General features: G+C 39.2%; 1 protein-coding gene across 4 annotated transcripts in view; it reads left to right on the forward strand.

The window, feature by feature from the left end:
* PLCB4 (phospholipase C, beta 4) overlaps positions 1–23,544 on the forward strand; it is a 92,063-nt gene that overhangs the window by 31,775 nt on the left and 36,744 nt on the right. For 2 of the 4 annotated variants that reach the window (XM_009699437.1, XM_009699439.1), the window contains exons 12-25: positions 311–404; positions 1,055–1,134; positions 1,586–1,670; positions 4,239–4,329; positions 5,240–5,335; positions 6,114–6,214; positions 8,016–8,051; positions 10,708–10,849; positions 11,489–11,573; positions 11,797–11,921; positions 13,925–13,976; positions 16,271–16,373; positions 17,919–18,083; positions 20,933–21,137. In XM_009699437.1, the coding sequence (XP_009697739.1) occupies positions 311–404; positions 1,055–1,134; positions 1,586–1,670; positions 4,239–4,329; positions 5,240–5,335; positions 6,114–6,214; positions 8,016–8,051; positions 10,708–10,849; positions 11,489–11,573; positions 11,797–11,921; positions 13,925–13,976; positions 16,271–16,373; positions 17,919–18,083; positions 20,933–21,137 (1,460 nt within the window). The remainder of the gene's footprint in view (positions 1–310; positions 405–1,054; positions 1,135–1,585; positions 1,671–4,238; positions 4,330–5,239; positions 5,336–6,113; positions 6,215–8,015; positions 8,052–10,707; positions 10,850–11,488; positions 11,574–11,796; positions 11,922–13,924; positions 13,977–16,270; positions 16,374–17,918; positions 18,084–20,932; positions 21,138–23,544) is intronic. The other 2 variants (XM_009699438.1, XM_009699440.1) reach the window with 1 other exon arrangement.

A 23,544-nucleotide genomic window follows, 5' to 3' on the forward strand; every position in this document is an offset into this window, starting at 1 on the left:
TCCTGCTGACTTTCTTGACATACATGTGTCACAGTTAACTGAGAGAATAAGTTAGAAGAGTGTTACAGTGCTAAAAACATTATTGTTCAGATGTAAATATATTGACCCACCCATACTATATTTAGGATAGTATACCCAAAGTTATAAAAGCAGTCTGAAATTACGCACGTGCAGCTTAAAAGGAGTTGTGTAATGCCCAAAACTGCTTTGTAACTTACCACTCTGAACATCGCTGCTCAGAACATGTCCCAGGTAGTTTGCCTGTACTGAAACACTAAGGAAGCTGACGTCATTTTTCTTGGGTCTTTAGGTGTGTTGAGCTGGACTGTTGGGATGGCAAAGGTGAAGACCAAGAACCAATAATAACGCATGGAAAAGCAATGTGTACAGATATTCTTTTCAAGGTAAATGCTTGACGTCTACACCTGGCAGTAAGCACCAGTAGAACCCCCAGACAAGAATCCATGCAGGGCACCCTACCCTTCTCAGCACGCAGACGCTGCTCCCTTGTGACAGGCAGGCAGTTTCGTGGTGCGGTTTCTTGTCCTCAGATCTTAGGGCTCATTTCTGACTCGCATCATACACCCCCTGCGTTATGTCTGCCTTTCCATAGAAATTGCAGGAAGCAGGCTTCTTTTGCCCCATATTTTCACATCCTGTGGCTCTTTCCACTGTAGAATAAATATCTTCTCCATTGTCTGAGAAGTTCCTTAGCTGTGGAATAAGCCTGAGGATGCAGGAGTTATTCTGGGAGTAGAAATTCTCCCTGGCAAGAGAAGGATGGCAGGAGATCCAGGGGTAGCATTGGTGGGTTCTGGGTGAAGCTGCCATCACTGCTGCAGACGCAGTGGGGCACCTGTTGGGTGCTGAGTCCAGGTTGTTGCGGGAGAACAGAGAAGAATGAGCATACAGTTTGGTCTAGTTCTGGCTTCACTTGGCATATTTGAGACTCAGCTCTGTGTTTCTCGGGGTGGGGTGGAGAGCAAAAAAATCTCTTTCATTATGATTGTAATGTGATCTGCTCTAATTTGAATCCTATTATTGCATTTTATAGGATGTAATTCAAGCCATTAAGGAAACAGCATTTGTTACATCAGAGTATCCTGTCATTCTTTCATTTGAAAATCACTGCAGGTATATAATGCCCTTTTTTTTTTTTTTAATAGTGCAATGTGTGAGAGAGATGATAGCTCAAAAATACTATAATTTGAGTGTACTTGAGAACTGTGTACAGATACGCAGGTATACTGAATGTCACTTCAAAGTACTTTAATATACTAGTCAATCTTTATCTAGTTTAATAATGGCAATATTTTTATCTGTGATAAAACTGTGAAATATATTTGGATGTTCCATTAGCTGTGTGGGATTCAGTTAATCTGCTTTTTTCGTCTTATTAAATTAATCTGTCAGATAATAGACTTTTATTGATGGTATAATTACAGTAAAGTAATACTTCTCAGTTGAGAGAAAACGGGCAGTATATAATTTGGGATGTCTACATTACTTAGTCTTATTCCGTTTTGCTGAGTAATAGTGATTTCTTTTTATATATTTAAAAATTAACCAGCATCATCTTTTCCAGCAAATATCAACAGTACAAGATGTCAAAATACTGTGAAGATCTTTTTGGAGATCTCCTGTTGAAGCAGCCTCTAGAAACACATCCAGTATGTTATATTCTGCTAGTCTCTTTATTTTTTTTATATTAGCTGTATGTACAAGAGATGATAAACTGGGATCATATCACCTATAGTGCTGTTCACTGCCAGTCCTGTGCTTTCAAAACTAACTAGTGATTTTGGGTGTCTATACTTTTTGGTACAAACTTGTCCTTATCTGATTTATTTAATCTCTTCTGTACAGGGCTCTGGCGAGCAGCCTGGGGAAATCCATCCCCTTGATGTGTGACGTAATATCAGCACCTACATAAAATACACCACATACATTGTATTTACAGGTCATACGTAACTCTGAAATTGCCAGTCACTGTTGAAAACCAATTAATTATAAATTGCATGGTCTCAGCTGAGGAAACCCCTTCTTTCAGCTGCACTTTGCATGCTTCATGCTCCAGATCAGGTCCTGCAGTCTAGGTGGCCTCCACTACTGCATTAAGAATTAAATTAAGCACTAAGAGTTCCCTGCAGTCTCATTCGGACTATCAAGTGCACTGTAATCTGCATGCACTTCACTCTCCTGCATGGCAGGAGATAATAACAGACACTCATTCACAAACACAATATTTGAGATTTCAAAAGCTTGTTAGCCAGTGCTTGCAGCTTCTCCTCCAGGCCTTCCTTACTCTCCTGAGCAACGGGCTCACTGTCTGTCAGCAGCCACCCAAGACCTGCAGATGCTCTTCAGTGCTGTGGGGGACCACAGCAAAGAGGACTCTGCCTTTCTTTTCAGCTTCTGTCCATGTGACCCTAGCAAAGGGGGCTCCGGGCATTATCATCTCTAGAGCTGTGCTTTTCTTGGCTTTCCTTGCATGTTGCAGGGACAGCAACGCACAAGGCTTGGTGATTGTTACCCTGAAAAGTGCATCCCAGAGAATTAAATCTGTAGTGTTCCTCTGCCATGTATGTAGCATCTTGCCACATTCCTCACAAATGACAACTTCCAGCAGCTTTCTGGGAAACCTAAAATAGAACTGGCTAAAGGTTGCCATGCTGGTACCTCGGGGCCCAATATTAAGCCTCATCTGCCTGTGCTGTGTAGCCCTACTGAGCCTTCTGCATTTTGTGTCCATTCCTCCTCATGGGTGAATTCAGTCCCTAGCTGCTGACAAAGCAAATGTTGCAGAGATGGCAGAAGGAGCTTGAAACATGTATTTTATGAGTGCTTGGCTTCTGGTACCTCGACTAGTCGACTGAGGAGGGCAGACTTAGGAGAGACATGGTGCTGGCTGAAGCAGATTTGGTTTTAAGTAGAAGCAAATGTTTGTCCGAATGGGCATCCAACTGTGCCCTTGCTTGGGGATGCAGACTGGCATCCTGGAAGCCTGGGGATAAATGAGCTCTGTGGCACTGACATCTAGTGGAATGACAACCCAAGTGCTCTCAGGAACAATTGTGTTTTCTCTTCATCCAACATGCTGAAACTCCCATGACTGAGCTAGCCTGATGGCTATGGATAATCTACCCTCCTGCAAGGAGGTTTGCGCCCATTCTTGTGAGGTTGGGTTAGGTTGATTTGTTGGGGGTTTTTTTCTGGGTTGTTATTTGTCACCTCTGCTGCTTTTATTTGGTTTCAAGTCGTGATCCTTTGTTCGTTTGTTTCTTTATCTAGAGTGCTGTTTCTGCGTAGCTCAGAGTTGGATTTAAGGATAAGAATATCTGAATATTTCTTCTAAGAATTTTTACTAGTCTTGGAAATATCTTCTACTCCTGTATCACTTACAGTTCACCAGAAACCACAGTCCATTTCACCAGCAACTCTCTGCATAATGTTCTTAGCAAGCCTGAGGTGGAGAGGGTGCTAATTACCATACCCAAATCTCTGTTTCTTAGCCTCAATGATGTGATGGGGCTTAAATCAGAAGATTTTGTACTTTTTCTCTTTTCTCAATATTTTTTCTCCTTCCCTAAACTGGAACAAACCTTTTAGTAGTGCTTTCTTGTGTATGTGAAACTTGCCATTTGCATTTCACAAATACTGAAGATGTGACCCTGTAGCCCTTCTGGCAAAAATAGTCCTCATTAACTAGCTAAGGAGTGGGTAGTTTTCCATTTGCCAGTGCCAGCCCATTTCTACTCTGTAAGTAGGTGTGGGCTGCCTCACTTGTGTTGTTACGGCTTGAAGGGACCATAAAAGGTGATTTATTTAGAGATCAAATGATAATGGGCTAAACTGTGACTTGGACTGTGCGTGAACCGCAGGGAGAGAGGGAAAGTCGGAAGTTCTCTGATGAAGAGCTGCAGGTCACATCCGTGCCCACTGCTAGGGAGGAGAGAGGAGGAGATGTTTTGACCAGCGCAGCTGAGGAAGGCGTAGGCTGGAGACCAATGTGCTGGCCTCAGCCAGCAAGATTTACCTGAGTACAGCTTTCCCATGTGATAGGGAAGAAGCAGAGGAGACAATATAACTGCAATCACACTACATCCCAGGGCTGTGCCTGAGGTGGCACTGCTTGTTCACTGCCCTGTACCATTGCTGTCCTAAAGTCAAAATCCCAAATAGGGATACAGAGAGGCCAAATAGCTGTTATTAAGCATTTTCTTTAAATTATTTTACAGCTTGATCCAGGTAAAGCCTTACCTTCTCCTAATGACCTCAAAAGAAAGATTCTCATAAAGAATAAAAGGCTGAAACCTGAAGTAGAGAAAAGTAAGTGAAGCTTGTCAAGTATTAAATGAAAGTCCAGATAGATACGAATAGACTGTGTTGCTAAAGTTTCCAAATTGCTTGTACTTTAGTGTTGGAAGAGCATGAATTATGTGTAAATGACACGTTTGCCCTTGTGTTTCATTTGAGTGCCAGAGTCTATGCCTTGATATCAGCATGTAGCATAGGCATAGATAGACCTAGAAATGTAATCCTGGGACTTTTATCAGATTGCTTGTTGAGCTAAAATATGACGCAGATAGAATCTCTTGTAAATTCTGCCTGCACTGGTATGTTTGCATTGCTGTGTTTTTCCAGGATAAGCATAAAATGAAATGGAATTTTAAATTGCTGCTCTTGCTGTTGTTGCCAGTTCTGATATTTATCATCTTTCAGTAATAATAATGTTGCTACATTAGTTTCCAGTATGGCTGTAGTGATAAAGCCTGGTCCTTTTCCATTCAAAGATAAGCATGCAGACCTTCCACTGACTTCAGTCATGCATGATTGTGTTCACAGTGTGTAACTGAAATGCACATGGGAACACAACTGAAAATCCAAGCACTTTGCCTCTATTTGCATAGATCAAGCTCCAAAGACATAGCTGTCTGTTTACTTTTTGTAGAAGTAATGTGCTTGCTCCAAAGACCTTTGAGGTCTATGGAAATATTTCTCGTAACTTCAGTGACCTTTGGATACAGCCCTTACTGACCAGTTTTCAGATCTAACAACAGTGTATGTCTAATGATGCTCTTACTCTGTAAAATTTTGTTGCTAACTGAAAACTTAGAGACCCATTAAGTAAAAGTAGCTCTCAGGGTCAGAGAATCCCTTATGATTGTTCTCATGTATTTCTTTGTGCTACAAACTGTTGAAGTCATCACTAATTATTTTTTATTTTTCTTACTAACAGAACAGCTTGATGCTCTGAAAAAGATGATGGAGGCTGGGGAAACTGCTGCTCCTGTAAATATCCTAGAGGATGACAATGAAGAAGAAATAGAAAGTGGTGAGGATTTCATACAGAAGGGCTCTCAAACATTGCCTGTGGTAAATCAGTAGGCCGGCATGAGCAGCTAGTATGCATGTTACCCACATGCCTGTGATCTGTGGCGGCAGCAGTACGTCTGGTCTCAGTGCTTTTATATAGATGTTCAACTCTACCATCTCAGATACATACTATAGCTGCTCCTGGCTCTGTGGCAGGTTGTGGTAGGAATGTGAGCTCAGTTGGTGGTACTAGTGGTAATTTTAACTTCCACTTACTATTCAGAAGTCATATTGGAGCAGCAACCAAGTCAGATTTTCACTGTGTGTATATGTGTGTGTGAGAGAGACTGGTAAGCTGTGATCTTTTTTGAAAACAGATTTTGTCACTATTTTTGATACTTGTGTCAACATCAGATTGGATTATTGCATCATAATTTATAGGGATAAAATGAGGGATAGGATTTTTCTTGCCAAACCTCAGATATCTTCAGATATCACATTCCAGTGATATGGAATGTGCTTGTGGCCAACAGAGAAAAGTAGACATATCTAGGGTGTGATTCCCCTTGTCTGTTTTAAATGTCCACCTTCAGAAGAGGCAAATCATGCATTGCCTGCAAGTGTCTGAACCAAGGTACTGCCTGTGACCCATGTCATACTGAATGTCCCAGCTTTAGCCTACCCCAAACCTGTAGCCAAAACCAAACCTGTATATTCGACTGTCATTTGTTTCATGTCTCGTACAAAACCAGCAGTTGCTGTGTTTTTTGCACTGATCCTTTTTCTTTTCTGTGCAGCTGACCAGGAAGAAGAAGCTCATCCAGAGTACAAATTTGGAAGTGACCTTACTGTAGATGATTACAGTCAAAAAGAAGCTGTTGCCATCAGTGTCAAAAAGGTGGGATTGCTTCTTATATATATTTCTTTGGAAGCCTCCCGTGGAGGTGGGTGTAGAAGACACTCTGTTTTGTGGAAACATCACAGCACTTGTCAGAAGAGTCAAACCTGAGATCTTCACCAGCTTCCTAACCTTTAGGTTCATGAGAAGACAAAATTTTGTAGCCAAAAATACTCTCTGCTTGTTTGGGTAGAACACTTATTGAGGAAACAGAATCAGTATATAGGGAAACAGTATACAAGTGGAGGATTTGATCAAAAATACTAATTAAAGGCAGTAAGCATTGTCCTGCTCCTGCTTCTGATACTTTACTTTGCATCTCAGTTGCAGAGCGCTAATATGAGATGGAATATCAGCTTCCTTGCTCAACAATATTCTTTTGCAAGGCTGCATCCTGTGTCTTTGTTACAGGGATTCCCTGGGTCATTTTTTATTGTTAACTCTTAGCGTAGATTCTCCCTTCCACCTGCAGCAATGAAGGAAAAATAGAACAATCATTCCCCAGTGGGGTGGGGTGGCAGCAGGGCTGTACCAGACAGCCAGCTGGCAGACAGTGTAAGAGTCCCCTTTATTCCACTCGTACCTGATTTAGTACAGTTTATTGGTCTTTGCTCAGTAACTTGAATATTGGAATTCAAAACTAAGCCTGCTCTGGCACTGAAGCTGTGATTGCTGCTTGCTACAGAAAAAAAGCACATGTGAGCGTTAAGGTACCTTATCAGATCATGCTCCTCTGTCACTCAAGTATTTTGACCACTTCTCTCCTGCCTGGCTACCTTTGGATCTTATTCCAGATAGAAGTACCGGTATGGAAAATCTTTCATAGCACAGATTGCCCTTGGCAGTATGTTTCCAGATAGAAGTACCGGTATGGAAAATGTTCATAGCACAGATTGCCCTTGGCAGTATGTCTCTAGCAGTATCACCGAGACATCAGGCCTGCCTTCTTGATATCTCTTCAAGTCAACATCTTTACTTCTTCAGAACTTTTATGAATCCTCTCACTGAAGTATCCTTTAACTTCTTTGCTCTAGGGCTGGTTTCGCTTACTAAATCAGCTGGTCCTTAACTACCTGAGTGTTTTGGGGTTTGGGGGAATTTTTGTTGGGTTTTGGGGGTTTTGTGTTTGTGGGTTTTTTGTGGGTTTTTTGGGGTTTTTTTGTTTTTTTCAGATTAGTCACTCATCCTCGGCGTATGCCCTTGGGTAACTTCTCTGCTTCTTTGCTGATCAGTGACTTGATCTTTATTCTTCAGGAATGTACATTCAGTGCCAAGTCAACATTTTCTGTCTAAGATTCTCAGTAGTGGCAGCTTGTAATTGCAGACAGACAGCAGACCGTCCCATTGCAAATAACATCTTGAGATAGGCCTTTTCCAAATGTGAACATTTTAAAGCAGAGTTTACAGCAGTCTTAACCCTTAAGTTTTCAGAGCCTGGGCAATTTGCATATCCAAATTAGATGATCTTTTGTGTTGTCTGGGTGTGTCATTCCTTCGTTCTTCTCAGAAACTTTCTGTCCCGAGCATCTAGTGATAGCGCTAGTTTGGGCTTAACTGTCTGGCATCCTCCCTCCTGTTCCCATCGTTAGCCAGCTGTTGAATTTCATATCTTAGGTACCCAAATTTGAAAGAAACTGCAAATTTTTGCAAGTGTATGGGACAGATGAGCCACACAGGAAGGTAGAAAAGGATATACTTTTTGCTAAATGCATTAAGTTTTTGAGGAATTTTTTTTTTCCTTACTGTGAGTGTTTCCAGTTGCTTTTTCTTTGGATAATATATATATATTTTTTTCCCTTAGGCTGTTGAAGATTCTGAGCAAGAAAACAATAAGAAGGTGACACACAGGATGTTATGTAGTTTGTTTTATTGCTTTATATATAACATACGTATTACTTACCATGCATTCTTAGTGGTTTAACAATTTTATGCTCGGTTTCACTGCACCTACAGAGTATTTTTGAAAGTGACTCTACCTCCTTTTGCTCTCCAGGGTTTCTTCTGTACTTTTATGCTGGGGTTAGGCCCGTCAGAAAATGACAGACAGGAGTGCATGACTTTTGCCTGCTTAGAAGTATCTGATCTCAGTCTCAAATGTCATGCACTGGGAAACAGCAGTTCCTTGAATGGTGCTGAGATGTAACATCTCTGCTTTTTTTTTTTTTTTTCCCCCCCCCTCTTCCCTTACCCTGACTGCACTTTGTTTTCCTCTCTCTTTTTCTTCCTTTTGCTTTCCCTTGGGACTTCTGCATTTATCTTCTCCCAGGAATCCCTTCTGTAAGACTCTTCCCATCTTCTTCCGCTCTCCTCCTCCTCTTCTCTCATCAAAGCTGCTCCTGTTTCTAACCACACTTTGTTTCAGTCTGTGTTGTTTCCTAAGTGGGTTCTACCTCTTTTCTTGAGGGATGGGGAGGTCTAAACAACAGTGAGAGATCAACTTTCCCCCATTGTTTTCTCCAGCCCCTGAAAGGGTCATGTGCTGTTGTAACCATTCCTTTGTTTCTGTAGTCTCTAAGAAACATTCCATCCTTACCCCTTTCTAATTCATACTTTGAAAGTTGTGAACACTGCAAAGAGTATAGCCCATTTACTCTAAAAATTATAAGTCTGCAAGTAAATAAGGTAAAATCAATGACCAGTGGATTGTCTTAGAACATTGTCTTAGAGCTAGTGTGTCAGTAATGGTCGCACAGCTATAGTCTGCAGGGTACTGTTGCCTTGGCACTAAGGCATGCGTAATCCCCTTTGACATCCTTTTCACTGTGATTCGTTACTTTGACATTTATGGATCAAGATAGTAAAAGATGATTAGCAATTCTGAGCAGTCAGCAGGAGGTACATTGAAGGAACCTGGCTTTTAGAAGATAGGTGGTCAGTTCTTCCTGAATTATTTACCTTCCAAAAATGAAGACACCAAAAAGGACTGGTTCCTTCAAAGAAATTTGGCCTGAATTTGATCTAAACTCTATTAACAAATACTGACCTAGTAACAAAACAATGCCTGTATTCTACTAAGAAAGGGATGTACCATTTGGCATATTTAGGGAGCAGATCTGTGGATTCTTGAAAAGCGGTTGGATTGAGCCCCAGTGACCAGCATTAAAATATGGTATTAGTTTGATTTCATGGGCCACTGGATGTTTAATTTAGTCTAAAATGCACATAAAACAATCTGTACCTGGACTCATTCTGATAACTCAGCTATTCTATTCAGTCAGAAAGTTACGTTCCTTATGACTATAATAGTCTTATCATATCAAGGCATAAATTGTTTCACTTCACATGGTATTCATTCTTTGAAATATGTCCGCACTATATGGCAGATAGAGGGACATGTCCATAATACTGGCAAGTAGTTTCACCTTTCCTTTACTTTCCCATCTCCTGAGCGAGTGAGTTGCGGTAGTGTAGCTTCTGTGAACTGTATTCTTCTTCCGTGAGAAAGGGCTTTGCAGTGCTTCTGTTACTGACTATTTCCTAATACAATAATGAAGGAGAACTTTCTGACAAACACAAGTTGCATTCTGAAAATAAAAAGCTGTACTGTAAGAATTTTTGAATATACTTAGTACTTCCTTGCAGAAGTTCACTGTCAGCCTACAGTAGGTTTGATTTTTTGGTAACTGGTTCACTGGTAGGAAAACAAGCAAAAATGTTTTTGGGAAAAATGCCATGAGCCGTAAGCCTTGCGAAGTTTGCTTACGTTGACAGAGATCTTTCTTTTTCATGCCTGCCTTTCAGTGGAAAGAATGTGTTTCAAACTGGTTTAGGAAAGAAAAAAGTTGGACAGGTAGATCAACATGAGAAGCACTCCCTATTGTAGGTTTCTAGCAGATGAGATACTTGTAGAAAACTTTTGATGTTTTAAGTATAGTGCATCTTTATGTGAATGATAGATTAGATTTTTATCTGGTTAGGTAGCTAGGAATATGAGCTTGGTACTGTGTCTCTTGTTGGTCTTGTGACATCTGTTTGTCGAATGAAAGTTATGATGCCTATATTTTGGTCTGCTTTTATCAGTAAAGATTAGCAATTGAACATGTTTGTGTTTTGATGTTGAGAAAGTTCTCTCAGTACCAAGTATGCATTGCCCCACCACAGTTGCTATCAGAAAATGTATATTAAATCACAATTCTTAGGAATTTATTTGGCAAAGATAGATCATTATCTCCCACCATTGTTCAGTCCGTTGTAATATTTATCTTTTATCCCAAAGTTACCCTACTAACATCATGTAATATTTACCCACTGCTTAGGAGCTTTTCTATCATTAGTCCTCTTGCATGCATCCTGTAACATTGAGAGTGTTTGGTGCATATGTCAGTAAGAAAATAAATCTTAATTTGTCACATTAAATTTCCACTTTTCTTGTATTAATTTGCACTTTCTTTAACTTTCTGCAGATTCGGGTATAATTTGGTATTACATTTGCAAATTCCAACAATAGCGGTTGCACACACAGATAGTGATTATTCTTTTTAATGTGTTTTCAGGGTTTAGTAACTGTTGAAGATGAACAAGCGTGGATGGCATCTTACAAATATGTAGGTGCCACAACCAATATACATCCATATTTATCAACAATGGTCAACTATGCTCAACCTGTAAAATTTCAAGGTTTCGATGTAGCAGAAGGTAACATAAAAGGTTGAATGAAATAAAAGTATTTGTCTGCTTATTCTAGGCAGTTCTTTAATCTCTACATTTCCTGAGTTTATAAATGGTATAAGACTTTTATAATTTAATGATCGTCATCGGTGTATTTTTAGGTCTCTGTTTCCTTGAATGTAAAGTTAGCATGTTATTCCATTGGTCATCCACACGGAGTCACTAAATTACTGGGAGAATATGAAGCTGTTGAGGTTGATTATATTCTATAGGCCTTTCCAACTAAACTACTTTTAGTTCATCTTTCAGTAAAGTAAGGCGGGTGTGATTGTCACAGTGGTCAGCAGTTAGCTGAGGCTTTCATATTGCACAGTAGACCATTTATCATGTTATTTTTCCTTATCTAGCCGCACAGCACAGGCTCTGAATAACAATTTTGTCCTGGACAAAAAATGAAAGTTTTGTTGATTTCCCAGGAAGTGGAAGAAAAAACCAAGTCAGAAATATTATGAAATTTCTCTTCAGTATGATTTGATTCTCTGAGTGACAGATAATGGGGAAACAGACCAGAATGTGCTATATCCTGCTGTTATGTATAGTGCATTGTTTTGGACTTTGATTCATGATTACAGAAGTGTTTTAAAATGTCTTGTCTTTTCTTTCTAGAACGGAATATTCATCATAATATGTCTTCTTTCAATGAATCAGTCGGACTAGGGTATTTGAAGACCCATGCCATTGAGTTTGTGAAGTATCCTTTCACCTCCTCATACCACTTCTCTGCTATTGCTACAAATAAACAACAAGTGTACCTTTCTAGATTTACAGTGTTCCACATCTATAAAGGAAAACTGAAAGTAGCTCATAGAATGAGAAATAGTAAGATTAATGTAAGAAATATTGAAGATATTCCAGGATATGACCATACATTTCTATGATTTTTTTTATTTCATTTTCCTTGATGAATTATACAGTTATAATAAACGACAAATGAGTCGGATATACCCAAAGGGAGGCCGAGTGGATTCCAGTAATTACATGCCTCAAATTTTCTGGAACGCTGGCTGCCAGATGGTCTCACTGAACTATCAGACCCCAGGTAGGCAGCAACGACCAGTGAACCTCAATCCTAAAGAATGGCTTGGGCAGTAAGCCTCAAACAGATGCCATGGATTTGCTTCTGGCACTTTTTGAGGAAACAGACATATGGCTAAATAATACAGGGGGGTGGAATTACAGAAGCGTAAGACAAGGAGCAATAAAAAAGCCATACATAGAAGGAAAATTCAGTCCCCTTTCATGGAAAAATAATAGAAGACTGTAACTTCACAAATAAATGTTTTATTAATAAAAAGTGTTAATTACAGGGAAGTCACTGTTTTCACAAAACACAGCTTTGGTATAGTTGGCTGCATGTCTGCAAAGTAAAGATGAAGGAGTGTACAAATTAAGATGGTAAAAGCAATGACTATGCGCCAAATGCGTTTCTAGACCAGTTATTGTGAAGTGTTAGTGTCTCATGTGTTCAGCATCAGAGAATGGGGTCTGTGATCCCAGCTGAGAGAACGATGCCAGGGAATGTAAATGCCTCTCCACAATGTAAACTGAGAGGAGATGTGTTGTTCCTGTTCAGTGAAGGTGTGAATGTAACTAACAGAGTAGGGGTTTTTGTTGTGGGTTTGGTTTTTTGTTAGTGTGGTTTTGTTGTTTTTTTTTTTTTTTAATTGATCTAGGAATGTCTTCAGTCATATATGTAACAGAGCAGCTTTTCCATTTTCTTTTTCTAGCTGTGAATAGTGCTTTTGTGCTTGCTCCCTAGCCCCCTCCCACCCCCTCACCCCGAACGCTGTCTTTGGTACTGCAGACACTCCTAACGATCATACCCCGAGTTCTGTCCTGCAAAGCTTTGCACTGATTTCACTAGCTGAGGAAGCAAGAGAAAGCTGTACCAGAATACACTGCTTGTAAAGCACACCACTGGACACGATATGGAGCTTGGAGCAGATACGCAAGCTTCATGCTGCTCCCAACACTGCCTCTGTCCACTGCGTGTCATTCTCAGCCCCTTTATATTGCAAAATAGGAGTGGTAATTGTATAATTGGGTGTGAGCAACTTTCTTGTATTAGTCTTCTGTGATCCAACTGTGCTATCAGACTGAAGAACAATTGAGGAAATACAAGTTAAGGCTGCCCAGTAAAGCGAATAATAACTGATATGAGTGTATAAGAATCTTGTATTTTGTGTAATGGAGAACATACCGAAAAGATTTTGTTCCCTTTTGAAGGCAGAGTATGTTGGGCAGACTTTAGTTTACTAGAGAGTACTTGGAAACCTGCAGGAAAACATTTTATTTTTTACAAAGTTTGGGAAAGGATAGGATGGGGTGGGGGGGGTTATATATTTTCTATCGGTCTTTGTATACAAGGGCCGTAATAATGCATTGAATAAAACTCAGATGCTTTACATGTCAAAACTAAGCAATGCTGCTGTGATCTTTGAGGTTTCCTTTTGTGAGAATTTATTCAATTAAGCCCGTAGAAAACCAGTGTGATATTCATCTCACCTTCTTTAAGCATCAGGATATAGACAGCTTCATCAAAGATAGTTGTCTATGGTCATTGTAGAGAAATACATACTTCTAAGATGCCTCATCTAGTGTATTTTATATGTCTGCTTGAGACTGAGAGTAATTGCACTGCTAAAGTGCCTGTATCCCTCCATTATTCAAAGTGATTCTAAATCACTAGCAGAAACAGAGGTATCTATACTGTAGATACCAAAAGTTAGATGATGGAAATCCCATCCCAGGCACTTAACATGACCACAGTCTGATGCTTCTTTGCCTACCGAGTGTGTTCAAATTCAGGGAGAGACTGTTTTCTAACCACAGCTTGATTGATAAAACTGTTACTACTGTGAATAAATCTGAAGTTTTCCCATTACTTCCTTTTGTTTCTTAAAGTGTTTGTTTTATACACATTAAATTTAATTTTTATTTAAACTGATTATTCTGGACAAACAATCTTATTTTCTTTCCTAAAAAGCATTGTTCATGATCTGCATCATTCAGAAGGAGAGTAATTTTTTTCTCTCTTGACAGATCTAGCAATGCAGTTGAATCAAGGAAAATTTGAATATAATGGATCATGCGGGTGAGTGATATGATTTAAACTGTTGTCACTGTGTATCAGAATCCTTTACCATGACTTAATTAATAGTGACAAAATTTTATTAATGTGTTACAAAAGAAAAATGGGATGCTAGGTGAAGAGTAGAAATTAGCAGAATTCAGGGAGAATCGTCCCCTGCAAGGAGGTATTCTGATGAATATGCTTTTTAATTATGCCCAGTTTTTAAAGATGAGATAGAAGAGGTTTTGTGTGCAAATTATGAAGAAGATCATGAACACCATACACAGTTATTTAAATACACCTTCACCTTCTGTTCTCAGTCTTTCTTTGAAGATACGCCTCAGAATGGAGATTCATTGCACAGTTCACAGAATTGCCAAATTTACTTGGACAGGTTGAGTCTTAATACATAGGGAACACTTTTCTAATCTGTGTACTTCAGTTGGAGAGCAGATTTCACAGAGAATACTGAAGTGTTTCATCTCTCTATGTTCTTGCTCATGACTTTTGCATGAAAAAGGGTGCTCAAGTGATGTTGATAGATTTTTCTCAAATGTTGAGTTTATAGCTTAATAGGATAGGCTGATCATTAACATCAAGAGAAAGGAGAAGTTTGATGAATTATAGGAAATGACAGTCCAGAAACACATTAAAATCTGCAAACTCATCGTGGGAAGAAACAACTCTTTTACTAATGCAAATGTTATTCAGAAAGAAAATCTTGAGTAGATGAAACTTGGTAAAATTCCTCATCTGCGAATGGGCATCGTAGTGCTTTGCCCACTCCATGCTTTTATTTCAGTTGTGAACTCTCCAGATAGAGACTGTTGAGTTTGACAAAGGTGCAGTCTCTGGTCGTTTCAGTCAGAATGGCAAAATCAGAAGAATACCAAAGCTGCTTTTATGGCAGAGTATGATTCCTTTCTTGTTTGACCCACAAGACTAGTAAAAGAGCACATGTTCGCTCTTGCCAAATGCTCTGAAGGACAGGCATCATTATCAACTAAATTACTTGATTCTTATGTCAGTCTTCTGGTATTACAGTAATGTAGTGGTATATTTTTATATGTATTATAAATGTGATGCTGTTTCAGTCACAGAAAGCATGCAGGGCAATGAAAATAAATTACATTTCCTTCTGTCTGTACTCCCTTTTTTCTCTGATTTACAGTTTTCATGCTGGTGAAACAAGATTGAGTCACTCTGGCTTTGGCATTTTTTTTATTTCAGCAGGCCTGAAGCAGAGGCTAAGGATGTTTCTACTGGTTCCCTTCTGCCCATAACCTACTTTAAATTAATAAAATATTATGAAATCACACACATTTATAACGTCAGAAAAATTAGGAATATTACTTTCCTAAACAGAAGTCATGTTATGAAAAAATGGGAGAAGATATTGACATTGTTTCCATTAGAATTTTTCCAGCATTTTTTAATTATTTCTGAATTCTGTCCATGCCTTTTTATCGTTGTGTACCAGTGATTCACTAGAGAGACTAAGGGTGGATAAAAAGTATTCTTCTAGCAGATGTTGTCTGTCAGGGCTGCAGAATTAGCAAGATGACTCCAGTTACATGTTTTCTTCCACCACTGGAAGAGAACCCCTGTCACGTGTACCACAGCATTTCTGTGATCAACTGCTATTTTATTTTAATGGCAGAATCCTTGGGTTTTGATTCATCAGAGCACGTATCAGCTTTATTGATGTGTTGATCCAGTGTATAGTCCTCAGGGATGTATTGTAAGTGTTATTATGGTAGTACCTTTCATGCTACTGTAATTAACAATCTGTCAGCAATGACATTATCAGCTGTTTCCCCTAAGGTTTTATAACCAAGATGAAAAAATTAGCTTCAAACTGAAATTTATTATATGAGTCTTGACTCTGTGGAACTGCTTCATTTAAAAAAAAATAAAATTGAATAAGCCCTCTGTATTTTTTCAAAGTGTTAAAGAATTAAAACCGAAGAGAGCATCTACTTTTTATTATGTGGTAACTCACTGTATTTTTAAAATGTACAATTCAGTTATTTTGAAGTGTCCTTGGTTATATGACATTTATTTTTATCTGGAAATCAAAGGTTGATTTCGTGTCTCAGTAGCTGGTAAATCAAAATTAAGATTAACATTTCTCTGTATTCTAGACAACCATAACATTTCCTTTTACTTCCTCACACTTGCAGCTAGAATGATAGTCTGTATTTTACAGTGCTGTAGGAGAGTTCATTGTTAAAGCTAGAACATCCGTTTTATTTGTATTTAATACAATTTCAGTTTCCACACAAGAATGTTTTTCTTCTTTTTCTTGAAATAAGGTATCTACTTAAACCAGATTTCATGCGACGACCAGATCGAACGTTTGACCCTTTCTCTGAAACTCCTGTAGATGGTGTAATTGCTGCAACATGTTCTGTACAGGTAAAACAGCAACAGACAAACTTCTGTCATCTTATCACATCCAAAATCACATTTAAATGTCAACAGAAATAGGATATCTGCAGAAAATGTGTTTGGATTGTGTGGATTTCATCAAATTGCTTCCATTGTTTTGTTTTGTTGTGGTTTTTTTTTATTGCTGGCTAAGACTTCTATGTTTACTTGGTCTGAGTAGAACATGATAGAATTAGAAATGATTTGTTATTACCCATTATCACTGAATTTTAAGCCCCCTTGTGCTCTTTTTGAATTGCATCAGCCCTCACGAATGAACAAATGAGTGAAGTTCATTTCTGTGGATAGTATGAAATTATGCAAACTTCACTTAGATGCGGCTTAACAAAAGACTTAAGCTTTCGGTTATCACTTTCTATGTGGAGCATGGAAATTTCAAACTCTCTCTGGCCAAGGGTTCATTGTGCGTTCTAGACATTGAACTAAGTTTCATTTGCACTTCAGAAGAACAAAAACTTTTTATTAATGCTGTTTTTCTTTAATGTTAATGACAGTACAATCCCTCCAGGAAGGAAGTGGGATCTGGTGGTGAGAACATAAGTTCCAAGTATCATTAGACATAGTTCTTAGGTCATGTATTTTGCCACTTGCTCTTCTTGTCTTACTAAAACTAGTGTAATATTTTATATAAATTCTGTTACAAAGGAGTTGAGTGGACTGAAGCCAGTGATGGTACCCCTTGGCCACATAACTTTTCAGATTTGTTATCCAGAGTGTTCCCTGGAAGAATGTTAGATCATCAAAAGAAAAGGACTTGAAATGAGCTTAGGTCTGTGAAAACGCTTCAGGTTTTTTTTCTTCCCTCCTTGATCATAGTAATGAAAACATTAGCTGTATTTTTAAGGACTAGATCATCTTCATGGAATAAAAATTTTCCCTGGAGTAATCACCTGCTGTGGCTAGATTAATCTTACTTGGAGTAAAATTGCAATGAGTCTTCATGTACGTAACAATGTAGAGGAATCCTGTGAGTTTTTTGTTTGTTTGCTTTTTAAGCATCCTACACTTCCCAGACACATAATATGAAATTAGACTGACATGTGATTAGTTTAAAACCTTTACCTAAGTGAAAGCAGCACAATAGCTTCCTTTCAGCTCTTTGTAGTCAAGACATATAATAGGTAACAGTGCTTCCAGATGGAAAGTTTGAAGTTGCGGAGTAGCAATGCCCAACCTGGTTGTCTCATTCAGTGTTTTTCAGTACTATAGTGAATGCACCTGTGAGACATCAGCTAATTGGGCTGACTGACCTACAGCTGTTAATACCATAACACAATGAGTGCAATAATTTCAAATCAAAGATATATTTATGGTCTTATCACAAAAGCTTTGCTAAAGAAGTGCAGTTTTAGCACTAAATATACCATTTTCATATGATGAAATAAATATATCTGTTCCATATAAAGCATTTTTCAGACTGCTGTCAATAAAAAAATACCAATATTTCCAGTATTCATAAAATGCTGTGTACTTTGTATTGCTTTTCCTTACTACTCTGTTGTTATGTTGCAGGTAATATCTGGTCAGTTCTTATCAGACAAAAAAATCGGTACGTATGTAGAAGTGGATATGTATGGTTTACCCACGGACACGATACGTAAAGAATTTCGAACACGCATGGTGATGAACAATGGTCTGAACCCTGTTTACAATGAAGAATCATTTGTATTTCGAAAGGTAAGCTGTTTGGAAAGCGCAGTTTGTGGTTGCCAGCGCTTTTGCACATGAGCATCCTTGCTCACTTGAGCCACCCCTCCCTGCTTCAGTCTGACTGTTCACATGAATAAGTACTGCTCCCATGAAAAAGGGTTTGTAGGGTTCCTGTTTACCACAGTAAACAATCTGAAGCTGAAATAAGCTTTCAAGAGGTTGTTTGGTTTTGGTTTTTTTAGTTTTTGTTTTTTTTTTTTTTAATTTTGCTTTGTTTCATTTTTCTGATGGATAACCTCTGTAGCTGTCACATGATTTTTTTTGTTTGTTTGTTTCTGTTTGGCTTTTCCCTCCCCTTTGCTTCCTCCTCCCACTTGGAGGTAGCCACCTTCTCCGTGGCCATGCCTGTGTTCAAGGTATGCAGTCTGCTCAGAATGAGCCCCCGCTGATGGACACCATCATTCCTTGGAGATTTCTTCTTCCCTGCCCTGGCAGTGGCTGCTATCTTGCACTGTTCCTTCAGCCCAGAGGGCAGGTGAGATGCTGCTTCCAAAGCTAAGGTCAATGTTATTACATGGAAAAGTTGGAAGGGTGCTGTGTTCCTCAGATGTGTTGCCAGCTCCCTCCTTCAGTAGTCCATGTGCATCATGTACCTTTTTCTTTTTTTTTTCTTTCCAGTAACAAAAGAAAAACAAACCTTTTTTTTCTTGGTATGGGGGATTTAAAGAGAGAGATCAGTTGTCCGTGTTCAGTTTTTATCTCTCAGTCTTTATATATATGATACACTTTTTTTTTCTTCCTGTCGGCTGGAGTTTCGTCCAGACTACATGTGTTAGCAGTGTCGTCTTTGATTAACGCCTGTTTTGCTTACACCTGTTTTGTTGCCATGCAAAATTGTTGCTGTTTTATTCCAGTGACAGACTTTGCCAAGTGGTGATAACACTTCACACTTGGGTATATTAGTCATGTAATCTGCTTTCTTAACAGTATAACCATTTTTAATAGAGATGTAATTAATGCAAGAGGTTTTTTTGGACTCAAATATATTCTGCAATGAATGTGACTTCATGTGCTTTCCTCTGTGTAAGAGGAGGTACAGGGAAGATGCTTAGGTACAATGACAGGCAATCGTGCTGCCCATGGCTTGCTGGCCATGTGGCCAGAATCTGCTGCTTTCTGATTTCTTAAATCACAAGGCCCAGAGACTACAGGGTGCACACAGTTTCAGTCTAAAAGGGGGGTATCTGTGTGTCGTGGCATGGGTACAGTGGCTGATGCCAGTATTCCTTGGACTTTCTGCTCTACTCTGCAGTGAACAATTACATGGTTGCACATTCTCTTGAATAACTCCTACTGTAAGTCAGCCAAGAGATTCTGTTTCTTCATCCCTTGTCATATCAGGCTTAGCGCTGTAATCAAGACATACATTGATGACCAAGCAGAGGAGTGACATAAAGACAGCAGGAACAATTCCTCTAGTTGGAGGAAATGGTGCACAGTGCTAAAATGTCCTGCGGGTGGAAGTGCCTACCAGAATACCATAGAACAAATTAATGGAGAGGGAACGATAAACTTCTTAGTCCCCACTCCTGCTCCCTAGCAAATCTGTAATGGGGCCTGTCATGTAATGAAAGATGTGCTGATCTCTGGCCTGTAGAGGAGGGAGCTCAGCTGCCCTATTTGGGTTACAGTCTTCTCCTCAAGCTGAAGTTTAATCCCTACCCAATTGCTCTCAGGTAATGTGTTTAATTGTTCTTCTGTCATGTTTTCTTGTTTTTATTTTCATTTAAATAAAGCTTCAGTCATTCTAACTCGAGTTCTGTGTTGTCACTCTGTTGTGTAAGGCGGAGGAGGGGGTGAGGGCTGGTGATAACTTGTGCTGGGAGTGCTAAGTTATAATCAAGTAGAGCAGGATATCCATGAATAGCTCAGGTGGATTCAGAGACCAAAAGCATGCTTTATTTTGTGCCCTTTAAGACTGAAAATGGAAGTGGCGGGGGGAAAGTGTAAGGGAGATAGTAGACACAGTTTACTTAAGTCTTCCCTTTTGTCCCACAAGCACTAATGAACAGAGCCAGGTAGGGAAGGAATAGGAAGACCTTTCCCAGCATACAGTTGAGGCAAGCTGGTGGAGAAGCTGCACGTCTCGGTTAGGCTGTCTTCTCCTCGCTCCTCTGTGCACAGAGGCAGCACCGTTGTTCCAGGGAAGGCAGGGGAGGTTTTTTTGTTACTGTTTTGGTCAGTCCAGATGGGGGCTGACAGATGCAGATAGCTGGCAGCGTTCCTGCCCACCATGCATACCATGTACCCTTCATGTCGTGAGTACAGCACACCCACTTCTGCTGGCAGCACGGCGTTTCAGGAGGTCTGTCACCCTGTCCTGCCCTGCTCTGGCTGCTTCTCCCCTTTGCAGAACCTGCTGTTCAGCACACATCCCCATCAGGCTGTGCTTGCGCTCTTTCCATTATTGCCCTTTTGGATACATCCCAAATCCCGTCTTTCTGTCATAATTCCTCCTGATTCAGCACTCCCTACCCTTGACTGCCATGGTATCTGTCGTTTCCCATGTAGTATTTACCTGCCTTCTTACCGATGTCACCAGTCTTCAGTAATGAAAAATAAATATGCAAAAGATTTAGCTAGTGTAACTGTAAGCTGCAGGATTTGCATATTCTGAAATCTACCCATTATTTAGGGTGGAAAAAAGCTTTTCTAGGAAAGATTCATCTTAAAGCATGCAGTTTGCAGGGAATGACATTATCTTACAGTGATGATAGTCTGTTGCTCGCGTACAAAGTGAATGGTTCAAACGTGGGAGGTGGGGAGGGTGCTACTGTATTAGAGTCATTGAATTTCTTCATTTTATGGATTTCCAGGTTATTCTCCCTGATCTTGCTGTCCTGAGAATAGCAGTGTATGATGACAATAATAAATTGATTGGTCAGAGGATCCTGCCTCTGGATGGTCTGCAAGCAGGTTACAGACACATTTCCCTTCGGAATGAGGGCAACAAACCACTCTCTCTTCCAACGGTTTTCTGCAACATTGTGCTTAAAACATATGTGCCTGATGGTTTTGGAGGTGAGATAAACCTGTATCTTGGTGTGCTGTAGATCTTGAGTGTTGGTGTGGAAGTACCGAAGTACTGCAGTGTCAGTATGCCAGCTGGAGGCAGACACACAATGCGGGAGGGTTGGAAGGACTTAGTATTTTAACTCCTTGGAAACCCTGCCTATTCAGTTAAGAAATCAGCTTTCAGACCAAGTTCCTGCCTCAGTGTTAATGATAATGACATGTATCTGTTAAATGACAAAATAATGTGGAAAATAAGCTAATACTAGTTAACTCAATTTGATTGTTGACATTTTAAGAAGGTGGTTCTTTTGATTTTTGTTTTTTTTTAATTACATTTTTTCTGACATAAATGTTTGTAAGGTTAACATGTATTTTAGCTATATTGCTTGGCCTATAGTTATAAACAATTGATGCAGAAGCAAAGAATGTCCTGAGTTGGAAGGGACCCAGAAGAATCTAGGCGTATTTTTTCAAACAAAACCACTTTTGTATTCTTGAGAATATTGGCATATTGTTAAAAATGGGCAGTGAAATAGTTTAGCATCCAAAACCCTTCTGCATTTTTCTCTCCGAATTTTACATGTTTTTAGTGTGGTTTAATTATTTTGGGGTTTTCAGGAAAGTAATTTTGAATGTGAGCCATTTCCATGATCAGGTTGGCAGGGCCATGGCCATTTATACTGAGCGGTGGCAAATTGCCACATGTGGATAGGAACACACAGCTGAGAATAATCATTACACCACTTAAATAAGGGTAATGGCTAAGTTCACCCTGAGGGGTGTACCTCTGGGAAATGTCGTCTTCACCGCAGATGAAGTCTGCTTGTACGTTAGATGATATGTAGACCATCTAAAACTGTAAAATAGAAATCATGCTAAATGTTAGTACTCTGACTCTGCAGCAAAATAAAGTTCACCTTGGAGTTGATCGGTGAAAGATCATTGATAAAAACAATGTTTTGCTCTTTGCAAAAATAATTTCAAACCTGCTGTCTAGGTGAAGAATTACTGCTGCTTCTCTGAGTGTCGTTTCCATAGTACGAACTGGAGAAAAGGATGGCTTACCTAACATACTAGATAGTGGAGCTTCGAGTCTATGTTTGCTGGTATTTATCCAGGCTTTACAAAAATGAACGGGCCTAGACTTCAGTAACAATATTTCATGGAAAACGTTAAACATTTACAGAAGCATTTGTGTTGCTCAGATGCGAAATCCTGGTTGCTGGCAAGTCAGCTGGAGTTTTGCCACAGGCTTTGGAGCACCATCCTGCCTTTATGCAGCTTGTATCATCTACAGTATTTAACTTCAGGGACTTTGTCTCAAGACAAATGGAAGCTTCTGCTTAAGCTTGAGATTCTCGAGGCCATAATTGAACCATGAATCTAAGAGACACATTTAAGCATGTGCTTTAATTCTTTCCTGAACTTAAGCTTTTGACAGTAAATGACTCAGTTAAAATATTTTGTAAACTAGGGACGTATTTCTGATTTGGGATTGATGTTTTTCTGAATGATACTATGCTCTAAGAGTAGAATTTAAACTTGGCAGAGCTTAATGTGGCTCAAGCTGCTGAGGGTGCTGGTCACATAGGGAGAAAATATTTTTTTATTTTCTTTTTTAAACTGCATTATACAAATTCAGAAATGAAAGACTTATTTTTCAAAGAGAATTTGAACACCAGTTTAGAATTCATTCACATTGTCAGCATTTCTACAGATGGTTTATCTGGTAGAGGTGACGACGACATAGAAAAGCATTGCTACCCCTAAGTAACGGCATCATTCCAGTAAAATGCTACTAGAATGAGAGAACTGGTTGTCGTAGCTTACTGTCAGTGTTGGGAAAAACAGACTCCATATTAACATGAACTAAATGACTTCAATTATTTGTTTTCCTCTCCCTTCCCAGGTAGTTTTGATGTGTCTCGTGTATTTTTCTCATCGGTATAGAACAATAGCATGATGAACAAATGGGAAATAACTTTTGACACTCGGGTGGAATTATTAGCATTCTGTTGGCATGTGTTTTTTACTTACTTACCATCTGCAGTGAACCACTTATTGTTCTATGAGCTATCATTAGGATTTCCGTGGATGTTTTAGCAAACCTGGAGGAAGGTATAGCTCAATTCAATAGCTGCCTACTTTCTTTTTTATTTCTTTTTTTTTTTTTCAAACTTGTATGAGTAAGATTTAAAAACTTGCACAGAATAATAACTAGAATGGATAATGCATTGTAGGCTTTAAAAGACGCACAATTTTATTTTTCATATCACTTAGTAATTTCTTGTGGTTTATTTGCATCAGCTAGTCTGGTCCCAATAAAACATAATACTGGTGCAAATTAATGCAAATGAAGTAGCATTCTCCGAAGAGAAGCTTCTGTAATAGAAGTCTGAACGTAAGTAAGCAT

This window comes from Cariama cristata, unplaced genomic scaffold (assembly GCF_000690535.1).
Source record: "Cariama cristata isolate BGI_N322 unplaced genomic scaffold, ASM69053v1 scaffold4004, whole genome shotgun sequence".
In the NCBI taxonomy this organism is placed as follows: domain Eukaryota; kingdom Metazoa; phylum Chordata; class Aves; order Cariamiformes; family Cariamidae; genus Cariama; species Cariama cristata.